The following is a 22,282-nucleotide window of genomic DNA, read 5'->3' as shown; positions in this document are numbered from 1 at the left end:
ATGTAACATCTCCCCTCATTAGGGAGGGTGTTGATTCATTTTGTTTTCTTCTTAGGTAAAAGTGGTAGGTGAAATAGTAATAAAGGGAAGAGTGGAATGTTCATTCATTGCAGGTTTTTAAATAATACATCCTAAATTCGTAGTCAGCTGTTGACTGTTGTTCCTTTCATGAAGGCTTTCTTCAGTTGACTCGTTTTCCTGCACAGGCCTCTCTTTGTGGTATGGGTTTGTCAGGCTGTATTTGAGAGTCAGATGTGTGTGTGGGTTGATGGCATCCTGGGAACGAGTGTTTGGACTCTGAGGCTTTGCACAGGAATCGCTTGTTTCGGCAGTGTAGTTGTCCATCTCTTGTCTCTATTTCATAGGACTTTCCAGTCATTCGTTTTAAGACAGCTGCTTCCCTCCACTCTCTTGTGTAGGGGTTGAGTGGCTGAACTCAAACATTCTCATTTCGGCTCTTTTCCCATTTCATAGTGTCTGAGCCTCCTCTCCTGTTTTCTCTAAGCTTCATCAATTGAGTGTAGGTATAGGGGATTAAGTTTTAATTTGACAACCTTGCCCTTCCACTAAAGAGTTTTTGTGTGGGGCTGATGCTTAGTCCTTCAGTCAACATCCCTAAGAATGAACCTTCTCTCAATGCTTTACATTTGTTGAAGAGGCGTTTGATGATTTTTACTGCTGCAATTGCAACACCATTTTGCTTAGCTGTTGGCTGGTGATATTGTTTCGTGTTTGAACAGCCATTTCCTTGCAAATTTTGTGAACATGTATGATGAAGTTTGAGGATCATTGTCGAAGGTCAGTGTTCATGAAATTCTGTGTAATACGCCTTCATGCATTCAATTATTGCTTGTGATGTGGGTGCATCCAGTTTGTCAATTTCAAAGAAATTGCTGTCTGCCATTACTTCTAGTGATCTCATGTTGGAGTCCTCAACTGTCTTGTGGCAAATCTCTGCAAGCCTGTGTTCTTGTATCGGTTGCATTGTCAGATTATTCACTGACGTTACTTCTTCCAACCCTGACTTTTTTGTTGGTGCTTCTGATAGCGTATCTGCCAATGATATATCTTTTCCTGACTGGTATTGGAGTGTGTAGTTGTATTACTGGGCACGTAACAGGAGGTTCTGTAGCCGTTTTGGTGCCTTTCGTAGGGGCTTTTTGCTGATTGAGACAAGGAGTTTGTGGTCAGTGAAGACTACTACTTCTCTTTTTTTTTTTAGGCCATATACAACTGCCACATCTCCTTCTCAATTTGTGCATATTTTTGTTCAGTATCTGATAGGGATCTACTTGCAAATGCCACTGGTTTAATTACTCCTAATTTGGTCAGTCGACTTAACTCCATTTTCAGTTCAGGGCATTGAAACTGGTATTTCATCGGCCTTGAGCTGGAGAGTGGCAACACCTGGCAGTTTGTCAAGTTAATCATCAAACACCTCTTTATAGTTTTTTCTCTATGTTGACTGCTGCAATGCGGTGAAAGTTCTTGTTTTATTTCCACAAGGCCCATTTGTATGCTCGCCTACAGACCTAGTAGTGACTGACAGTCATTTTCATCTTGGAATATTACAAATTCTATTGAATAGGTTTGTTGTGTGTTTTTTTTTCAATTTTTCTTTGGCATACACCTGGTGGTTTCATCAAGAATTTGTTCCACATTGAGTAAACCCTCTTTATAGGGTTTCATCCACTTAGCAAACTTTTTAGGAAGAGTATTAATAGATGCCCCTGCATCAATCTGGAAAACAACTTCTATTTTGTTCCGATGCATAAGGCATTTAAGCTCTTTTGCCTGTTTTGTCTTTGGAGATTTTATCGCATTCACACAGTGAGTGTATTTTTCATTGTCGTCGTCATCGTCGTCCTCCTCCTCCTCCTCCTCTGATGATGATGATGATGCGTCTAGTTGATATACTCGTGGTGGAGGTGCCACACACTTCTTCTTTTCATTCATTTGGATGTTGTGTTTCTGTTTTCGTGTCATTCTGTTTTTGTCGAGATATTTGGACTCAAAGTATCCCTTCTCATTGCATGAATAGCACAATTTACCATAGACTGAGCATCTGCTGCGTTTTGGCAATTTTGCGTACCCAAAAAATAGGCATTTTCTTTTGGAGATTGGTTTCTTCACTTGACTAATTTCATGGACCCTCATCACATGGGCTGTATCTAGTCCCATTCCCTGACTGTGAATTGAGGCCATTTCAGCTGCTTTTCTGTAGAGTGAGATTCTGTATTTTTAGCAAGTCCTGCTTAGGTCATGGACACCTTCTACAATCTGGTCCTGCAGAAGTGAGTCACTCCATCGAGTGCAGAAGTCTTTGACAAAATCTTTAGGTCATTGTAGAACATGTGCAAAGTTTCTCCTTCTCCCTGTTTTCTCTGATATTTTGTTGAGAATTCCGACGGCATATTCTTCCACCTCTTGTACTATGTCCTGTACAGTGCACTCAGTCTATAGGCTGTCAAACTGTATGCTCTGATATATTTTCATGGAGTCATCACTGAGGCAGTTCTCAAAAATAGCAACCAAAATTTCTTATGGTTTACGCTCCAGTCTTGTCAATGATGAATAGTTGAACCATCGTTTATGAAAAATTTTCCAGGAGTCTGCCTTATTCCCACTAAATATAAGTTATTCAGGGCCCCTGATTTATAAGCCGGACATATCGCTGATCAAGGAAGTAGTATGAGTTGTAGTAGCCATATTTTCCTATCATTGTGAGATAAGCGTGTTCTGTTTCGGAAATTAATTAATGCAAAAAAAAAAAAAAAAAAGTTTGGGCAAGAATCACTTAATTATCGCTCACATTCAGTGACAGCAACTAAAAAAATAGACTGTAAAGAAATAGGCAGGGCAGCAGGGGTCATGAGGCAAGGGCATGTCATTGATCTATCCACGTGGGAGTGAACGGGTAGAAGAAAAACATATGCAGTAGTTAAAACTGAAAAGTATACTGCTTGCACGTTATTTGATGATTTGTCATTTTTCAGGGATCGTATGAATTCTGTAAACATCGTTTCAACTATTCATGTGTTATTATAGAAATATGGACAACAAAGATCTGAGTATAATAGCAACTTTATTGAGAGGCCATCTTACAATAAGTAATCCTCTTCTTTTGTAAGAGAGATATCTAGAAAGGGGACACAACTAGGGAGAGCAGGGTTTCGTTACATGTAGCATACACTTGGGATATTCTTCAAAAACATTTCTTTGCTCTTTGCATATGTGTTAAAGCTATTAATAGTTAATCTTTAATGAATATGAAATTATGAATCTTATTTCTAATTTAAAATTGCTTTTCGGTTAATATAATACAGAACAAAACTTTAGTCCGTTGACAATAAAAAAAAATTCTGTGTTCTTCAGGGGAATACCATAGATACTATTTCTGATGATTGTTTCCTCTGAAATTCCCACATTTCTGAAAAAAAAAAAGAAAAGAAAAAAAATCAGTGAACATGTGAGTTATTCGTCTAAGTTAAGTCTATTTGAGTATTAGTAGAAGTTAAGATGTCAGTATTCATAAAAAAACGACAACAGAAAAGAGCACAAGGTATGAGATTGTTTGAAAAAAAAATGGCCAACGTTTTGACTTTGTGTGATCTTAGTTTTTTCTATTTTATTGTTAATGCAAGATTTTACAAGAAAAATAAATCAATTAGCAACTTTCTTTCTTTGCTCCTAGCTCCATTTGTAAGATGTAAAAAAAGTTTTACCATGAATTTTGCATACCCTGGAATTAACACACATGGATGACGATCCTTATAAGAAATTGTTGCCTTACCAAGTAATCACAAACAATTTTCTCTTCTATTCTAACATAGGATTTATTTAAAACTGTCTTCACTGAATATTTACTCAATATTTCTGGACATTCTCTAAAAAATATAAACTTTAATTACACATTACTTACTACTTCATAATTTTTGTTTTTTTTTGTTTTAAATTTTCACCCCAAACAAGGCACAGTGTCATTTTGATGTAGGGGGCGACTATCGGGGACATGTTGCAAAGACATTATGAAGACAAGCAGCAAGATGTCCGTTCACATTACACTTGAACTTCTGCATGTCAGTACAGTTCATAATGGTCTGGGTGACCAAAAAGGGAGTCTATACTCCACCTCTATATCCAATAATTACCGTTGTAAATAAAAATAATTTTTTCATGGGAACAAGGTAGTTTGAGTTGATTACTATTTGTTGGTGCTGTTCTTGGGTGTTGCATTTTATTTTTTTAATTATAAAGAATTCTATGATGTTTGAGTGAATATTTAAATGTCATCCATAACCCCTTTATAAATTGGTGATCTCTTTGTATATTAATATTATTATATTATATTACTAGCGGGGGTACCCGGCATGGCCCAAGTGTTTGTTTCCGGGACAGGGGGGGAGTTTTAAAAAATGTTATGGTAGGTAAGTGTGAAGGATCAAACCCGGAGTCATGAGTAAAAGTAGGAAAATAAAGTGTGAAAAAAAAAACAAAAAAAACATCTGCAACGTTAACAGTTCGGCCACCAAGAAAAGTCCATTCCAGTTGTTTAGGAAAAAAAAAAAAAAAAAAACCGACTACGGTAGGTCGGCGCGAACGTGAAAATATAATGTGAATTGTCCAGCATGCTAACCACTACGCCACAGAGCACTGCAGCTTAGTTTAGTGATTTTAAATAACTTCACATGAAAGAACTATGAAGCCAAACCGGTGTTCTCTTCTCAACTGTTCCTTGTGAACGATCCCCAAACGGTGTTAAGTGGTGGCAGGGGGAGGAGGAATTTATTAGAGAGAAAATATTTTACCACTTCCATTGATCTTAACCGATTTTGGTCGTGACTTCTCAGCAGAAAAAGTATAGAAATCTAAGATTATCGAGGAATTTGAGAAATAATAAGCCTATAACACACCTCAGATATTGTTCTGCCGCTTGTGCATATTATATTTGCATGAAATATCTTGATTTTTAATCCTATTAATGTCAAAATCCGACGGGAAAAAATGAGTTCATTTTATTTATTATATTATATTATATTATAGTAATATAATATTATTTATATTATATTTATAGTAATATTATAATATTATTTATATTATATTTTGTGATCTCTTTGTATTTTAAATTTGATACACTTTACAGAATAATGAAACTTTTACAGAATAATAAAAAGAAACTAATAAAAACCAAAAATCATGTAAAAATACATAATTTTGTTTACAAATGATTTTACAAATGATTTTCATAAAAAATAATTTATTGTTTGCTTGTCTCCACACAGGAGTCAAGTAAGACGCAGGGTCGACTTTTAATGATGTAGACAAAAAATTATTTCAAGAAAGTGTGTGTATATGAGGGGGGTCATATTTGATATTTATTTACATGCTAATAAAATCAGATGTTAATGTAGCTCACCCAAAAGTCTGGATTAGGAAAAAAAAAATTAAATTGTCTCAATCTAGGAGGATTTCTTCTTTCTTAGTTTTAATTTTCAAATAAGTTTATGTGTTCGTTTGCTAGCAAGTTTGACGCAAAATTAAAAATATGCATAATTAAACAAAATAGTTTTATTTACAAGAACGTTTTATTATAGTATAACAAAATGTGCCCATGACATTTATACAAACGTTTTTAATTAAAAAAAAGCTTTTTGTAAATAAAATTTTTATTAAATAGAAATCATCCCTTTCAAATAGTAAAACTAGTCTTGTCAGCAGACAAATATATACCATTTGTCTTTCAATAAAACTTATAAAAAGATTTGTAAATAAAACTTATTTTAAAATGCTTTGTTTGGTAATAAAAAAAACCACACCTTTTTAAAGTATCAGAACATCCTCCAATCATTATCACTTCCTTTCAGAGAAAGGCTATTTCACCCGAAGCACTTTTGTTCATAAAGAACTAACAGAACCAATGAGGATATCTGAGTGTGAAGTTGACTTTTAATGGTCCTTTAAACTATAACTTGATTTTTACTTGCTTCATTCGGCCATCGTGCATGTACCATTACCTTCTATCTTTCGTATTGTTACAGTTAGATATGTTTAATGACGGCCATGTATTTTTCTATATTTTTTTATTTATATCAAATATTACCTTTCTTCCAGTGTTTGTGTTTAGATATAATTACTTACTGTTAATAATATATGTGTAATTGGGGGTATATATTCTATTATCAGAAACAACTTGTTAGTGTGAAAAAGACCCGTGCCACAGAAAAGAAAAAGTAAAAAAGGAGAATTCAAAGAATGTAATTTGTATGCGTGTTATAACTTTTGGATGATTCGGGTTAGGGTTAGGGTTACATTTGTTTCATCAATTCTAATTAGAACAAGAAAGGGCATATGAAGGTTATCAACATCTCTAATAAACGTGGTGCAATGGAACCGACAGCATTTGAACATGGAATGCCAAGTTGTCAGTCTGTGCCGATATCCATTTCATCAACGCTGTCTCCCCTCCATTTTATTCTTAGTTTCAGATAATTATCGCGTGAAAGTTTGAAGAGGATATTGCTTGTCTTCAGATTTCCACGATTCTCTAAATGTTTCGAAATATAAATGTAACTAAATATAAAATGAGTTAGATTTTAATGCAAACAGGAATTGACGGGATACACTTTTTGCTATCGAAATATTCTAGTTACAGTGGGTTGAATCAGTTGGGTAGCAATCGACCACATAATTAAGAAAGTAGACACAGGCAAAAAAAACAAAAAAACAAAAAAAAAAAAATAACGACAAATGTGAAAGAAAAGAGGACAAACACAGATGAACAGTTATAAATGAAATGTGTATTTATTCCAACATAAATACAAGAGGAACATGTAGAATAACTAAAGAAATGTTGATTGAAGAAGTTTCTGGAATCAAAAAGGACTGAAAATATTGACCTGGACAGTAGTAGAGATGGGATGTGAGATGCTGCATAATTGGAAAAGCTGGAGATGAGGAAGCTAGATTCTGAACAGCAATGGAGTGATGTCACATGGAAATCGATGTGGAGGAACAGAAGTTGCAGGAAAAGCTGGAACCATAGAGCTGGGCATTAGTGGTGACTAGAACAGAGGACCAGACGTTGACAGGCATTGGAACAGGGTGCCGGATGCTGCTAGGCACTCAAACAGAGAACCGAAGGCCATAGGCAGGTGTAAGATGGATCTGGAACATGTGTTGCTGGAAGGAGCAGCTGAAAGTTGCTGGAGTATTAGGCGCTGGAGAGGGAGCTGGAAGCTGCCGGAGTGAATTGGAGTCGGAGTTACAGGAAAATGCAAAAGTCAGAGGTGGAACAAGAGCTGGAAGTATAAGAGTCAGGGCAGGAGTCCAGGCAGGAGCTGGGGAGGAGAGCTACTGTAAGACGGATAAAGCAGGCAGCAATGTGTGGAAAAGAAATCGATGTTTTGGTAGTTTGTGGATTGCCTTCAAAAGACCAATTTGATTTATTGCTGCTGCTGTCTTTAGCCCACTACAACACTCTCAAACTGACACACTTCTTTCGGAATGTCGTCTATGCTACCTAATGTAGTCACATCTTTCTTTTTTTTTTTTTTGTCATCTCATTGACGCAACTTCCTATAGCCACATCTCTCTCTAATTGCATATTGTTTATTTAGCAGGCTGATGTACTTGCTGGCTGCTTTGTTTTTGTTTTAACCATTGTTTCATTTACACAGGTGGCATATCTTTCTTTTTGCGGCCACCTGGAAGTAATGCCCTGTTTATTTTATTGTCAGTGTGATAATCGACATAATTTTATCTAAAAATATCCGATGTTAGTATTTTTTAATCACTTTCGGGGTTCGACGAAAAACAGCTAAATACAAAAAATTATTCGAGGCAAAGCAGCACACAGAAGCTGCATAGCAACAGCTAAATGCTTCTCATGAGAAGAGAAGAGCTAGCATTCTACAAAATATAAAAGATAAGTAAAATATGGCTTAAAAACATTTAGATTGGAAATGAAGGAAGTATACATTAAAGAAGATATAAAATACAAAAATAAAAACATTAAAATATAACTAGAAAGAAGGAATTAAGCATATTTGAATAGTAAAGTGAAAACAAAAAATGAAAAAATAAAATAAATAAATATAAGTAAGTAACAGTAAAAACTCACTAATAAATAATGGGATTATTACAAAAAGAAAGAAGGAAATGGGGGAAGAAAGAGAAAAAGTTTAAAAAGTATGAATAACGATAGAAAAAGCAAATCAGGGATATAGAAATACAGATAATAAGGAAAAAATATATGTATAATAAAAAGTACAGAAAAATATTTAAAACAAAAATACAGATGGTGGAGGAAAATCCAAACTTTAAGAAATTCACAGTAAAGTTCTTAAAATGTTCAAAATATTGTAAAAATACAAGTAAGATCCTTGGAATGCGATACTGTAGAGATAAAAATGGCGACTGTTTTAAAATCTAAAAGGTTAAAGTGAGTTGAGAGTAAAATCTTTGTAAAATTCTTGTAAAGTCCTGAAAGTTATTGTGAGTTGAACGTAAAACCCTTGCAAAATTGCCAAATAGGAAGATCGACAGGACAATTTCAAGAGCTAATAAAGTCTTCTTCTTGTCAGAGTAGATATGTATATCTAGATAAAAAATTGGAGCATAAGAAAGATGATGTCTTATCTCTAAAAAATAATATCGTGAAATTCAAGAAAAATCTTGTAGATATGATTCCAAAGGGAAAGTAGGGTTGATCAAACTTATGATCGAACTCATAAGTATATAAGTGTATGAAAATGTAAATATCCCGACACTGGGTGTAGGAATAAAAAGCTGGGTGGATCAAATTTATGTTAAAAAACAATTGACAATCGAGTCTACATTAAGATACATAAATAAGCAACACCAGGTATAGAAATAAAAAGATAAAAGCAGACTTTCAGATACAAAGAGCTGTTAAACTTTATTATGGCATAAAGAGGGCTTTCTCACTTATTCTTTAGTAATGGGCGTGTCCGGCATTGCCCGGGTGTTTGTACGTGTGTGAGAAAACGAAAAAAAAGTGGTTGTAGGCAGGCAGGCTCGAATCCGTGACGCGAAGGCAGAAAAGAAAGTGAAAGAAAACCTGACATTTTACCGCTACACTATGACGCGACAGGAATTAAAAAGCGTTCAAATTTAGCGATCTTAATCAAAAGTTGACTTGCACAAATAAGTTAAGAATCACACAAACGCAAAAATGAACGTTGGCTGAAGGCCAGTTAAGCTTTCCGCTTTCTGCCGTTTTATTTATTTGTTTCCCCACGATGTTGGAGAAAACCAGCTCCTCCGAAAAATGAGGAAGTCTCAAATGAATAGCAATTGTCTGATAGGAAGGGTTTCCCCCATATTGATCAAAGCTAATTGCCTTTTTGGACGTCCCGGCCAAGAAGGTCGCTGGCGGCTTTGCTTTGATGAGTTTCATTTTATTTATATGAAAAAGACGAATAAACACGCAAAAGGACGGAATAGAGTGAAATTTTTAAAAGTCGATCCAAATAAATGTAGAGACCACGCCCATTTCCGAATCATAGATAATATAATCTAGGGAGTATAAGGAAAGTTCTAAATAAATGTAACCTCGTCGAGAAGCCCCGCAAGAAAAGCCTTTCACGGACATACAAAAACGTGCGCGGCCGTTTTGCCTTTTATATATATAGATTAATATATTTAAAATTATTATATATATATATAATTTCTTCTTTTTAGTTATATATATATATATATATATATATATATATATATATATATATATATTTACGTAGTTTTTGTTGTTGATTTTTAAACGATATTACGATTAGCGTCTTCACCTTGAAGATCGGATATTTTTTTAGAAACTGTCCATTTTTTATTTTGGACGTAAACAAACAATATTTTTTATTTATTTATAAAACAGTAATCTACGTACATGCATGTTTCGGGGCCCTACCCCTCATCAGCGTCGCTTGACTGTTATTAGGACTCGAACCCAGGACCTTATGTATTATCAGTCCAGCGTCTTATCCATTACGCTATGATGCCATAATTTACTGTTTAGTTTTTATCGTTTATATATATTTACGTAGTTTTTTGTTGTTGTTGATTTTTTTAAAACGATATTGAGTTTAGCGTCTTCACCTTGAAGATCGGATGTTTTTTTTAGAAACTGCCCATTTTTTATTTTGGACGTAAACAAATAATATTTTTACACGAGTAAACAGTTAATAAAACATGTTAAAAACACTTTGAAATGAGTTAAAAACATATTTAATCTGAAAAGGACACACTAGATAAGTGGATAGTCCTTAATCCGCGGAGTTTCGAAGAAATACTTTCCTTCTCATCAGAGGGTAGGAATTAGCAAAATGCGGGATCGGATTTTGCATGCAAAAGTATTTGATGAAACAACAAGTAAGTCAAAGATCTTACTTGAAAACAAAAAAAGTGAAGCAGAGGGAATATAGTTAAGAAAAAGGTGATTACACATGAATGGATAGTCTGGTGGAAGATAAATAATCCAGTGACGGTAAAATCCAAATATATAACTTCAAGAAAGTTAATTGAATTTCCATTTGCATAAGTAAAATCCAAGGAAATCCCGTAATTGGAAGAAGATGGTACATAATAATCCAAAGGCAGAAATCCATGGAAAAATTCAAAAAATGTATACAAGGAAAAAATGAAAAAATTCCAATAATATTAATAAAAGAAAAATAAGATATGCTTTTCACTCTACTGCCGAGATATAAATATAAATAAAAGAGATCAGGGAAGAAAAAGAGAAGAAACAAATGGTGAGAGAGTTAAATATAAAATAGAGAAACAAATGTCAAAATGACCCAGACAGGAAATGTAAAAGGCGCAAAAAATATATAGGGCACAATAATATAGGTCAACTGAAATGTACAGGTCATCACTTTAAAAAAAGTTAGCAAGAGTTGTTAGAAGTTACTAAATGGAAAATAAATAAATTAATTAATAAGTAAATAGAAAATAAATAATAAATAAACAATAAATAAATAAAATATAAAATATAAAATAAAAAATAAAAATTATTTAAGGGGAGAGGATGGCCGGTATCTGCAAATTCAGGAAAAAGTAAGAAAAAAAGTAAGTAAAAGTATATAGTAAAATATAAGTAAATATACATACAAGATTTGAAAGTGTGGGTAGATTGATATATTAAATAGATAAGAACGTTTAAAGAATAAAGCAGCAAATGCAGATAAAAAACCGGCCATGCAAAGAAGAGATAAAGAATTAAAATAAAGGATTATTAAATTATAAGGTATTAAGAAGTATGTAGAAAAACGATAAAGTTAAAGAAATTTTTTTTATATCTATATAAAAGGTAAAAGTAATAACTATATAATTTCAAAATTGCCATAATTAAATTTGGACTTATGTTTACAGAAAGCGATCAGTTCATTTTTAGAATTTATTATATTGTTACTTTGAGGGGAAGTAATTATAGTTATAGTTTCGGTTGTGCAAAGGCGACATGACTTAGAGCCTGGAGTATAAGACTTAACTTTTTTTATGATAGTCCATTTGATTGAGAAGGGGGTATTGTTAGAGTTAAGTTTTTTAATTAAAGTGGTTAGAGAAGTTCCATGGTTATTATTAGAATTATGGTTGTTAAAAGAAGAAATGTGGTTTGATATTCTTTTCTTAATTAATGTTGAAGTAGCGCCGATATATGTATGTACTTTATTAAAAGCTCGAGGTCTGGTATTAATATTAATTTGCTGATTTGTATTAGTTAAATGGTTTGAATTTTGTTCATAGTGTTCAACAAATGGTGGGACAATGTCTGTATGAGGACTATTTTGGAGGGGATAATGAGTGTTGTTAGTGTTAGGATGGCTGTTAGGAGAAATATTATTATTATTCTCATTATTATTATTATTATTATTATTATTATTATTATTATTATTACTAGTTATATGATTGTAGATGGAGGGGCTGCTCGAGTGGTGTATTGGATTAGTAAATATATCAGATGGAGGATGGGAAGAAAAATAACTTGAAGACGAAATATTAGTGTCTGTAGATTGGTTCAATTTTATTGATAGCGGCAGATCTTGTTATTTGAACTGGTTTCTTACGAGTTTATTTTATATATATATATATATATATATATATATATATATATATATATATATTCTCGTTTCTTATCGTTGAACACTTTACAGTTGAAATAAAAAGTCGGTCACATTAGCTCGCATTAGATAATTCTGACAGACGTTAAAAACATTTAAAAATAAAAGTTTAAATTTCAACTCCATTTTTCGCAGTTAACGGTGGCCGAATGGATTTGGTCCTTTCTAATGGAGTCAGAGAAGACTTTGTTGCAAGGTTCGAATCTATCGACTGGCGTTAATCGTGACACCCTGCATTGATGATTCCCGAAAAGACGAAACACTAGTGTCTGTAGGTATTTAATTATTATAGTATATATATATATATATATATATATATATATATATATATATATATATATATATATATATATATATATATATATATTTGTTTGCAATTAGGATATTTGAAAGTGCTGTATTCATATTAACTTATATGTGTAAATTTTATGCTTGCTTGTCAGTATAAAATGCGTTGCACGTTTATGTTTCCAATGAATTGTAAACAATCCAAAACAAACAGCTAACTATTATGTGTCTACTAATGTTTCTAAATGTGTGTATGTTTTTTTTTTTTTTTTTTTTTTTGTGCCGCGGTTTTCTTTAATAAAACATGGTGTGTTCTAATAATATTAAAAGTCTATACAATTTGTACACGGCATATGGCATAGGTTCTATGGCACATAGCGCTCTCTCAGATTGGTCAATTTGTTATCAATGTGCGATTTAGTGAATTAAAGGAACCCTTTTTCTAAGACATGTCTATGTATACATACCGCAGTGTCTTTGATTGTCTCCCAATTAGAAATGCTTATAGTTTCGTCGAAATCGTTTTCTCAGGTTCCTCTTTCTTAGGAGCAAGTTTCCGAATCTGTAAAATCGAATGGATGCTATAAATTGTCAAAAAAATAAATGCACACGCACGCACACATACATTTACACACATGTTATATCTTTTTCCTTCAAATGTTCATATATCTATTACTCTCACACACTATGGAACATATATTAGTAAAAAAAAATGGAAATATTGTTATAATCACTGGTGCAATTTTATATCTCTTTTATATCGTGCGTTTGGTTATACCATACACACATTATAATAAAGATAATTATGGTTATTTAGCTACTCCATGAGTCTAGTAATTAATCATATCGTTAGATCACCGAAGTTAAGCAACGTTGAGTCTGGCCAGTACCAAAATGGGCTGTATGTGTTCCTCGTTTATTTCGGCATTGTTTCCAATTGTCTAGCATTTCTCCTTGCCACTAGACTCAAGCAGTGCCTGTTCTGGAGGAGTGTGGTTGGAGATTGCGCAATCCTTGCTTCACAATTACTCGCGCAGCTACCCTTACAGGTGTTATCCGTTGTCTCTTGAGGCATATAACCGATTCTAGTAAATACTATTTCATAGTTTGTGCTACAAACATTCACTCAAATAATCTCTATTATAATGAGTTGATTAGTATTGTCTTTAGAGTTTGATTGTACACACTTTCTGACAAATGATTTTATTATTTGTCTTCACCAATAGTTCTCTCATAAGCCATCATCAGAAATTGTTCACTGACAACAACCGGTGGTGTTCCCTGGAGTCCGGGTGACAAATTTCCCCAGATTTCCAGTACTCTCCACCTCTTTCGATAACATTTCAAATTGAATTTATGTCATTGCCGCGGCCGTTTACCATTGATTATCGACCTTCACTGGAATTTGGGTGACAATAAAGCCTCCCCAATGTCCCAGTCTCTTCACACTCGTCCAGTGGGGGTCTGGTTAGTGCTTTCTCTCATCAATCTATAAAGGTGAATATTATCGATGACATTTAAATTTTCATTTAAATATGATAGACTATTTTATAATTAAAAAAGTAAAATGCAACACTCGAAAACAACACCAACAATAGCAATCAACTCGAACACAGCATTTATATATATTAAAAATAGTTTATTTAACATAGTTTAGTGGTGTGGAGTATTAACTCTATTTTGCCTGGTAATCCATTACACAATTAGGAAGGTTGATGTTCATTAATATGAAATTAAAATCCATTATTTATTTTAAGCTTAGAAATGTTTTGATGACGGCGGCTACGTATAAATCCATATGTCTGGATAAAAGAGAATGATTTAAAGAAAATCATTCATTGCTATTTTCATAAATAAAAATCCATTATTTATTTTAATCTTAGAAATGTTTTGATGACGGCGGCTACGTATAAATCCATATGTCTCGATAAAAGAGAAACATTTAAAGAAAATTATTCATTGTTATTTGCGTAAATAAAAATCCATTGACGTGAATTATCTCAGCATACTTATCTTCAGGTACGTAATTTTTATATCTCGCGATAGAGTTAGGAGGATAGATGTCTCACTAAACTGATTTGATTTTTCTCGTGTACTGTATATTTAATCGAAATGGCAATGCACCTAACCTGTTTACTGTATTCATACGCGAGAAGAAGAAAATTAGTCCTCGTAGAATTTACATGATTTTGGGAAGCACGTAATGAACAATCCGCTGTCTGTTTGCATGGACGAAAGTGTATTCTTTTAGATTTAGCGTCTATTTTAAAACTAGAAATAATTTAAATTGAGTTACTTCCCTTTGAATATATATAGCGAATTTGTTTGTGAAATAACGATTCGCTACATATCTTTCTCAACTATTTAGTGTTGTGCTAATCGATATTGACACTACATTTTTTGAAAGAGGGTGGTTAACTTACAATTTTGTGGTTTCAGTTTTCTATTATTATTATTATTATTATTATTATTATTATTATTATTATTATTAATAATAATAATAATAATAATAATAATAATAATAACAATAATAATAATAATAAGGCTTTATAATGATGGAAGATAAATTGAAATTAAAACGAAACAAACTTACATTTTTGTTAAATACACAGTAAGTGATGAAGATAAAAACACCCTGCAAAGAAGACAAGATTTAAATTAATGTTTAATTCGATTTTTTTTTTTTTCAAAATGACTGCATATATAGTAACTGTACTCGCCGGAATTATCTATTTTGCCCGCGACGTCAGGTCATTCAGTCCGCTGATGGTACGAATTTGCTTGATAAAACGTATGGAACACAAAACTTTGTAATAAAATTTCAATCTAAAGATTATGTTATTTTTCTAGATTTTCATGCTTGCGGGGATCTCTTGATTGCTTTGTTCTTTAAAAGGGCATTTCATTTCTCTCAGCTTCCCTCTACCTTTGGTAAGCTGTAGCTTCACCAGTGACCCTTACATCTTTTGCTTTTCTTATATGAAACATAACAGGATTTTGATTACGTTTCTAATTCAATGTTTTATTTTTGTTTTTAATTTTCAGATTCCGTTTTCTTCACTCTTCATTATGGCTACTAAAAAAAGTTTCACAAATCTCACTAACCATTTTTGCTGCCTAGTTTGTAGGATTCGGATATTTGCACATTATGTTTGATGTATCTTTTTTTTGTCACTTTCTTTGATAACTTTTTAGTAAATAAACATGTTGATTGCTTTTGTTTTTGTTCATTGCACGCGCACCGCACCACACCACCCATGATTAACATGGAATGTTAAACTTAGTTTTCGTTTTTTTTGCAAGTAGATTTTATCTTGCCTACAGATGAATGGGCATCCAACGTTTACTTCTGCTTCCAGCTCCCATATTGATATTTGACATTTAATAACTTTTATGATTTTCAATTCTTAAATTATAAATTAGATAACATTAAAACATTGTTTTTACTGTTTATGAATACCCAACACAAGGCACGTACTATGCTATTATTGTAAAAAGATCAAATATAAAATAAATACTGTTGGATTCCTCATGAAATGCCATATATTGCCCATAGTATAAGGTTTTGTTTTCAATTGCATCCAGGACAGGGAGATACACAGAACTGTAGCATGACGTCATCATTTTTATTTATTTTTTTTATTCAACTAGAAAAGATATCCACTATTCATAAAAAAAAAAAAAATCAGAATATAATGTACGAACTTTTGATTATGTTTGTTTGAGTATATTATTGTTCATACCTGCAATAATTTTTCTAACATTTTTTGGAAAATAACAACTGCTGTAGATGCAACCTTATTCTTGCGTATACAGTCAATGTATACGGAGATGTGATCTTTTCATTTCTTCTTTGTATCACTTTCTGGTGTCAATATTCTGAAATGTCAATATTAAAATGTGGCTCACAGATTTGGGGTTAAGCGAATCACTGGCACGTTTGAATTTAGTGTGGATAAACGTGAACTACTTATATTTTTGAAGTACATTAAAAATGGGCCATAAACATTTTTTTCCATATGTTTGATAAAATGTGGAATCTTCATAATCTTGAAGAAAGTTTGAATGTAGATAATTTTGAAATGGATTCATATTTCTATATATATCTCGGATGTTGGCAAATTTTGATTTAATAACTTTAATGCGAACAAGGTATTGGCAATATTTAAATTATTGTGTTGAAAAATATGCTGCCGGAACTTGCTCTTATATTTACAAAGACGTTCAATCATTGCTTAAAAGAGATATGCTTTCAATTTCGTTGGAAATGTTTTTCAGTTTGCCCAGTATTTAAAAATATTTGAGATTGGTCTTCTGCATCTAAGTACAGACCGATCAGTCTTATGTAATCATGAGTAAGGGTTTTGAATCTGTAATGAATCAAAATGTCAGTAATCTTATCTACTTAGTGATAAGCAATATGGATTTTGTTGTACAAGATCAGCAGTTGATGTGCTGACTGAAATATCGCATAGGATCAGTGAATCTATCAGTTGGGGCTTCGTTTCTGGGGCGATAGCTTTTGACGTTGTCTTTCACACAAAAGTTTTCTTTACAAAATGCCTGGAAATTATTTCTAAACCATTAAACTCTTTCTCTCTGATAGATCTATAAAAAGTGATGTGATGGACAGCACAGGTAATCAACGCTGGCATGCCTCAAAGATCTATCCTGATCCCAACCTTCTTTCTGATATTTCGAATTATATTCTGAGACCATTCATCGACATTTATACTGATGACACATCAATGATAGAAATTCAAAAAGTACACATCATCACGATCTTGATGATGCTCCCTCTCTTCTGACTTGGAGCAAAAAGTGGTGTAATGGAGAAAAAGTGGCCTATTACTTTTAACACGTTTAAAACTAAGATTATCTCCTTTCACCACAATGTTCCTTTTGCCTCAATTGAAATAATACTCTAGGATACTTCTTCGATGTAAATTCCCAACGGCTAACCCGATAAACAGCAAAATCTCACTAATTCACTCTAGAGACCCACAAATGCATGAACGCTTTCTACTCTGAAAGTTTCTTCCTTCAAACTGCCAGACTTTGGAATTCCTTCCCTGTATTCTGTTTCTTCCACTGTACTAAGATGCAGAGATTTAAGTGTAAAGTGAAGAGACATTTCGCCGCTCAACCCCCTAGTTAGAGTATCACTGTATATATGGCCCTTAATTCTCAGTAGTCCCTTATGTTTCGTTAATAATTTGTCTTGTTTAAGGTAAATATGTGAAAAATAAAATCTCTCATAGTATTGTTCTACATTCAGTTGACAATCTCATTAACTCTTATCCTCGAGTGGTCTTTTTTCTTTGATAAGTGGTGACTTATTAGTATAAAATAAATGGTTAGTCAAAATGTAGACCATCAATATATTCCCAGGAAGAGTCGAAAAAGTGGACCACTAACACTTTTGGATAATGTTGTCACAATGTAGATCAATGATATATTTATAGTTACTTTGGCAAAGAATAAACAAATGATACTTTTGAAATTGGTTCAGAAAAAAGTTGACCGCTAGTCATTTTGAAGATGCTTGAACAAAGAATTTACAACTGACACTTTTGAAAACAAAATTTGAAAGAAAATGGACAACTTGTACTTTGAATTAAGTTAAGCAAAAAGTAACCCATGGCTACGTTTAACATTGGTGATAAGATATTCTTTTGAATCATGTTTAGCCAAAAGTGGATCAGGTATTTATTTGCTCCCCCACCGAGCAAATTAGGCACACGGCCGATTTTTAATGTGAGGAGTGAAGGGGAAATGGGGACCAACTCCCCGGGGAGTAGGGGAGCTGGATTGTAACAATTGGTATGAAGGGTTGCCCCTACATTGACCAAGGTCTTATATGTGGAGTTGCCCCCACATATGGTCTTTGCTTGCAGTATCTGTCGGAACAGATAGCCAAAAGTGGATCATTTGAATTAGATTTATCAACTACTAAATCATTTGAAGTAGTTCAGCAAAGAGTGGGCCACGGATACATATTTAACAGAATTTGAACTACTTATAAGTTTGTATTTGACTTGGTAAAAATGCATACCATTGTTACTGTGAAATAAGTTTGATAGAAAATGAATCAGGTTTGGAGTACGATTTGCCGCAAGTAGTCAATTTAAAATTAAGTTTGGTAAAAAGTAGATCACTAATACATTTCAAGTAGATTTTGCAATAACAGACAGCTAATATTTTTTAAGTAGATTTGTACAAAAGCGGACCACTGATACCTTTGGAATAGATTCGAAAAAAAGTGATTCACTGCAATTTTAAATCGGTATTGCAAAACGTACGTTTGACAAAAAAGTGTACAATTGATACTTTTGAAGTAAATTAGTTTGGGGAATTTTTCTTTTACACATTTTAATGTCGATAATTAAGGCGAAATGAATTGTCTTCCTGATCATATGAGAAGTTCAATCTCACAATTAATCCTACTAATAATAATAATACACGTGATTTTGGTATTAGAACATACTACACCTTTTTTTTTCGGGCGCTTGAGATATCTCGCGAAAATATAAATACATTTCTACACCTTCCGCAATAATGAGCTTGTCAACCATGACACTCATCACGTGATAAAAACTGTTGGACAACATATTTTCCGAAATTTTACTTTAAAGATTCTTGTCGCCATCACACAGTGCAAGTGGGGTGGGAGATGGGCTGCCTTGAGCGACTGACTCGCTGGCTTTGTGAATCCCTTCCCTTTTTGCCCGGTACACGTATCTAGTAGTCGGCCTTTAACTGACCTGTGAGTGTGTGCGCTTCCCTCTCGCCCCATCTCCCTCTTTACCTCTCTCTCTCTCTTTCTCTATCTCTCTCCCAAATATGAAACGACCTGTCCGTTCTTCCTCCTTTTTGCCCTTGGCCATTGGCCAATCAGGATCCTTGTGGAACTTCTCGAACGCCACAATGCCCCGTTTTATGTGCCCTTTAAAAAAAAAAACAGTTTGGAGGTTGGCCATCTTGGAAGAAGCATCCTTTAGACTCCGTTGCTGACCGTTTTTCGGCAACGTATTTTGTATATTTTTTTTTATCCTTTTCTGACAGTGGAGTGCCTTTTTTTTTAAGGAATGTATTGAAGTGTTTGTAGGCAGCTCCCTTTCAAAGAAGAACATTCGACGTGCCGTCGATAAATTTCATCTTATTTAAACGTTGGGTAGAGAGCCCAACTATAAGAACTGTATTGAAGTGTTTGTAGGAACTTCCCTTTCAAAGAAGAACATTCGACGTGCCGTCGATAAATTTCATTTTATTTAAACGTTGGGTAGAGAGCCCAACTATAAGAACAGTGTCGGAATTTTTGAGTAAACTGCTTACTCCGAAGAAAGGAGGAATAAGGAGAGAGGGAGAGAGAGAGACACTGACAACCCTTCATGAAAAGGAGAGTGGACCATTTGTTTGGAACCCTATTTCTGGCGAGAGAGACATTTTAAAGAAACCTTTGAAGGTTCGTTTATTTGTGAAAAACCGCGTCTTTAAAGACTCCCTGTTTTGAAATGTGTATTCTCTTTTCATTCAGACTTCAAGTAAGCCTTTGATATTAAGAACATTTTATATATTTTGAAAAGTCTCCCTTTTGAGAGACCAATTTAAAGTGAATTTTTGCCCAGTTGCCTTTTTTCCTTTTTATATTGAATGCCTTTTTGTCTTTGATTTTTTCTCCGTTTTTTTCTCTCTATTTGTTACTTAGTAAATTTTATTTTACAAGCTTTTGGGAATTCAAAGCAACCATCCACCTTTTTCTTTAAATAAACATTTATAATTCTAACAGTTTACTGGGTCTCAATTAATTACCTTTTATTTCTCTTTGTGTTGTTGCATGATATTATTTTCTCTTTTTTTTAACCCAATCGTTTCCCAAAAAGACGAGTTTTGGCGACACCCCCAGAAATTTTCGTCACTTTGCTTTGAATGTTCTCATGTCTTATTCGTTTACAAACGACATAAGACATTTTTCTTTAACGCACGACACTTTGTCTTCGTATTTCCATAGCTTATGCATTTACTAACCGTATAAGATATTTCTTTAAAATCCTAAGCATTTTTGCTAATTACTAAACCACGTGGTTGGGACGCTGAACACGTTGGTAAATTTATTCCATTAGTCCTCTTTACACATCCTATTTTTCTTTCTCTTCTCTATACTTAGAATTTCTTTATCAAAATTAAAATTTTGAACAGACCCTTTTGTTCCAAGGTGGCAGGTTGTTTTATTCCCAATAATTTTATGTTTTATTGAATGTTTTATTGGGCATTTTTGTAAGCTGACATCTCTCATTTCCAACTTGCACTGTGTAACGTTTGCCATAGTTTCCCGCCTCTTTTTGAAAATTTTGTCCGTTGGGACGCCATTTTGAAAATTCTTGGAACACAAATTCTAACCCTTTGTTTTGCATTTTTTGGTAGAAGTTGCTACTCATATATTTAAAAAAAATAATTTTGTGATATTCGTCCACGTTAATTTTATATTTTAATATTAACAAGAGATTTATTTCTCATTAGTTAATTTAATGGTTCTTATTCATTTTGTATATCTAAATATTGTAATGCCTGCCACGTGGTACATTTTGGCACTCCCGTGCCTGGGGTGAATATTTAGATTAAAGTTTGAGTTTCTTCAGCTTTAGTTTGTCCTCAGTCTGAGAAAGACGAATTCCTTTGTAGTTTTGACATATATGTTCCCTCCTTCTCTAGAACTGAGCCTCCTTTGTTCCTAAAAGAAATTGTATAACGGATTATTGGAGTTTTAAGCTGTCTTATTAATTATATACATAATGGATTCCCCCACTTTTGACTTACTAGTCAGAAGACGGGATTTATGTAAGGGCGATGTAGAGACAATAGTCGAATCCATTGAATCTTCCACTAATCTTACGAAAACAGGGTTTTCTTCACAACATGAAAAAATTCTGGAAAAGTTACAGTTAATAAACAGGCTAAATGAACAAATAGTAAATGGTTATATCGAGTCGGACATGAAAGATGTTGTTGATAGACACCATAAAACTGAGACCCTTTTTCAGGCAAAAATAACTGCCTTTTTAGGTAACACTGTTGAAAAATCTTTGGAGAACGCCCCTCCCTCAACCTCAGCTAAAACAAGCTTTCTTGAATCCCACTATAATGTAACCCCCAAGCTGAAATGCCCGTTTTTTGACCCAGCAAGTTTGGATAACGACAAGATGGCTTACCTAAATTTCTACCGGGAGTTTGAGAATTGTGTGCTGAGTGTGGAAAGCAAGTCGCTCATGTTGGTGATTTTAAAGAATCACCTCAAGGGTTACGCTCACCAAATAGTAAGCCACCTCTCTATTTCGGATGCTAATTTCGATACAGCTGTCGAAATTTTGGAACGGGAGTTCCTAAATAAGAAGTATATAATAAATTATATTTTTAAGTCCCTTAGTGACTCTAAACCTCTTAAGGATTCCGGTGGTGACAGCGTCAAGATATTCTTGACCAGGATTAAGGTTCAGATATATGAGCTTAGAAATTCCTTTGAATTGGATTTCTTGGAGGAGGGTACTCCAGGTAATCAACTTTTGAGTTGTATTATCTTCGAAAAACTCCCTGCGTTGTTTAGACGGGAGATTATTCGTTTGGTGGGTGATAACTACCCCTCTCTGAGCGACATTCTGGACAACTATTCGGACGTGATTCGTACGTTGGAAATCACTAGAACTGGGCCGAGCTTTCCTATAAGGCCGGTTGTCAAACAGAGACCCTTCAGTACTAAGTTTAAACCTAGTAGTATCAGCAAGAAGCCCGCCACGTTGGAGAATTTATTTGTGAAGCCCGAGCCGGTGCAATATAAGTGCAATTTTTGCCGGTGCAACACTCAT

At 33.7% G+C, this 22,282-nt stretch overlaps 1 protein-coding gene across 1 annotated transcript in view; it reads right to left on the bottom strand.

The window, feature by feature from the left end:
• Window positions 1–1,602: 1,602 nt before the first annotated feature.
• Window positions 1,603–22,282, bottom strand: part of LOC145247399 (adhesion G protein-coupled receptor E5-like) — a 54,467-nt gene continuing 33,787 nt past the window's right edge. Inside the window, exons 6-8 of the mRNA XM_080109101.1 lie at window positions 15,016–15,057; window positions 12,890–12,984; window positions 1,603–3,430 (exon numbers count right to left, since the gene is read on the bottom strand). Of these exons, the coding sequence (XP_079965227.1) occupies window positions 12,925–12,984; window positions 15,016–15,057 (102 nt within the window). The 3' untranslated portion in view covers window positions 1,603–3,430; window positions 12,890–12,924. The remainder of the gene's footprint in view (window positions 3,431–12,889; window positions 12,985–15,015; window positions 15,058–22,282) is intronic.

The sequence above is a fragment of the Euprymna scolopes genome, chromosome 25 (genome assembly GCF_053919585.1).
Source record: "Euprymna scolopes isolate OS-2025 chromosome 25, ASM5391958v1, whole genome shotgun sequence".
Lineage (NCBI taxonomy): Eukaryota > Metazoa > Mollusca > Cephalopoda > Sepiida > Sepiolidae > Euprymna > Euprymna scolopes.
Note: the sequence above shows the minus strand (reverse complement) of the source record. Positions and strands in the feature narration are given on the sequence as shown.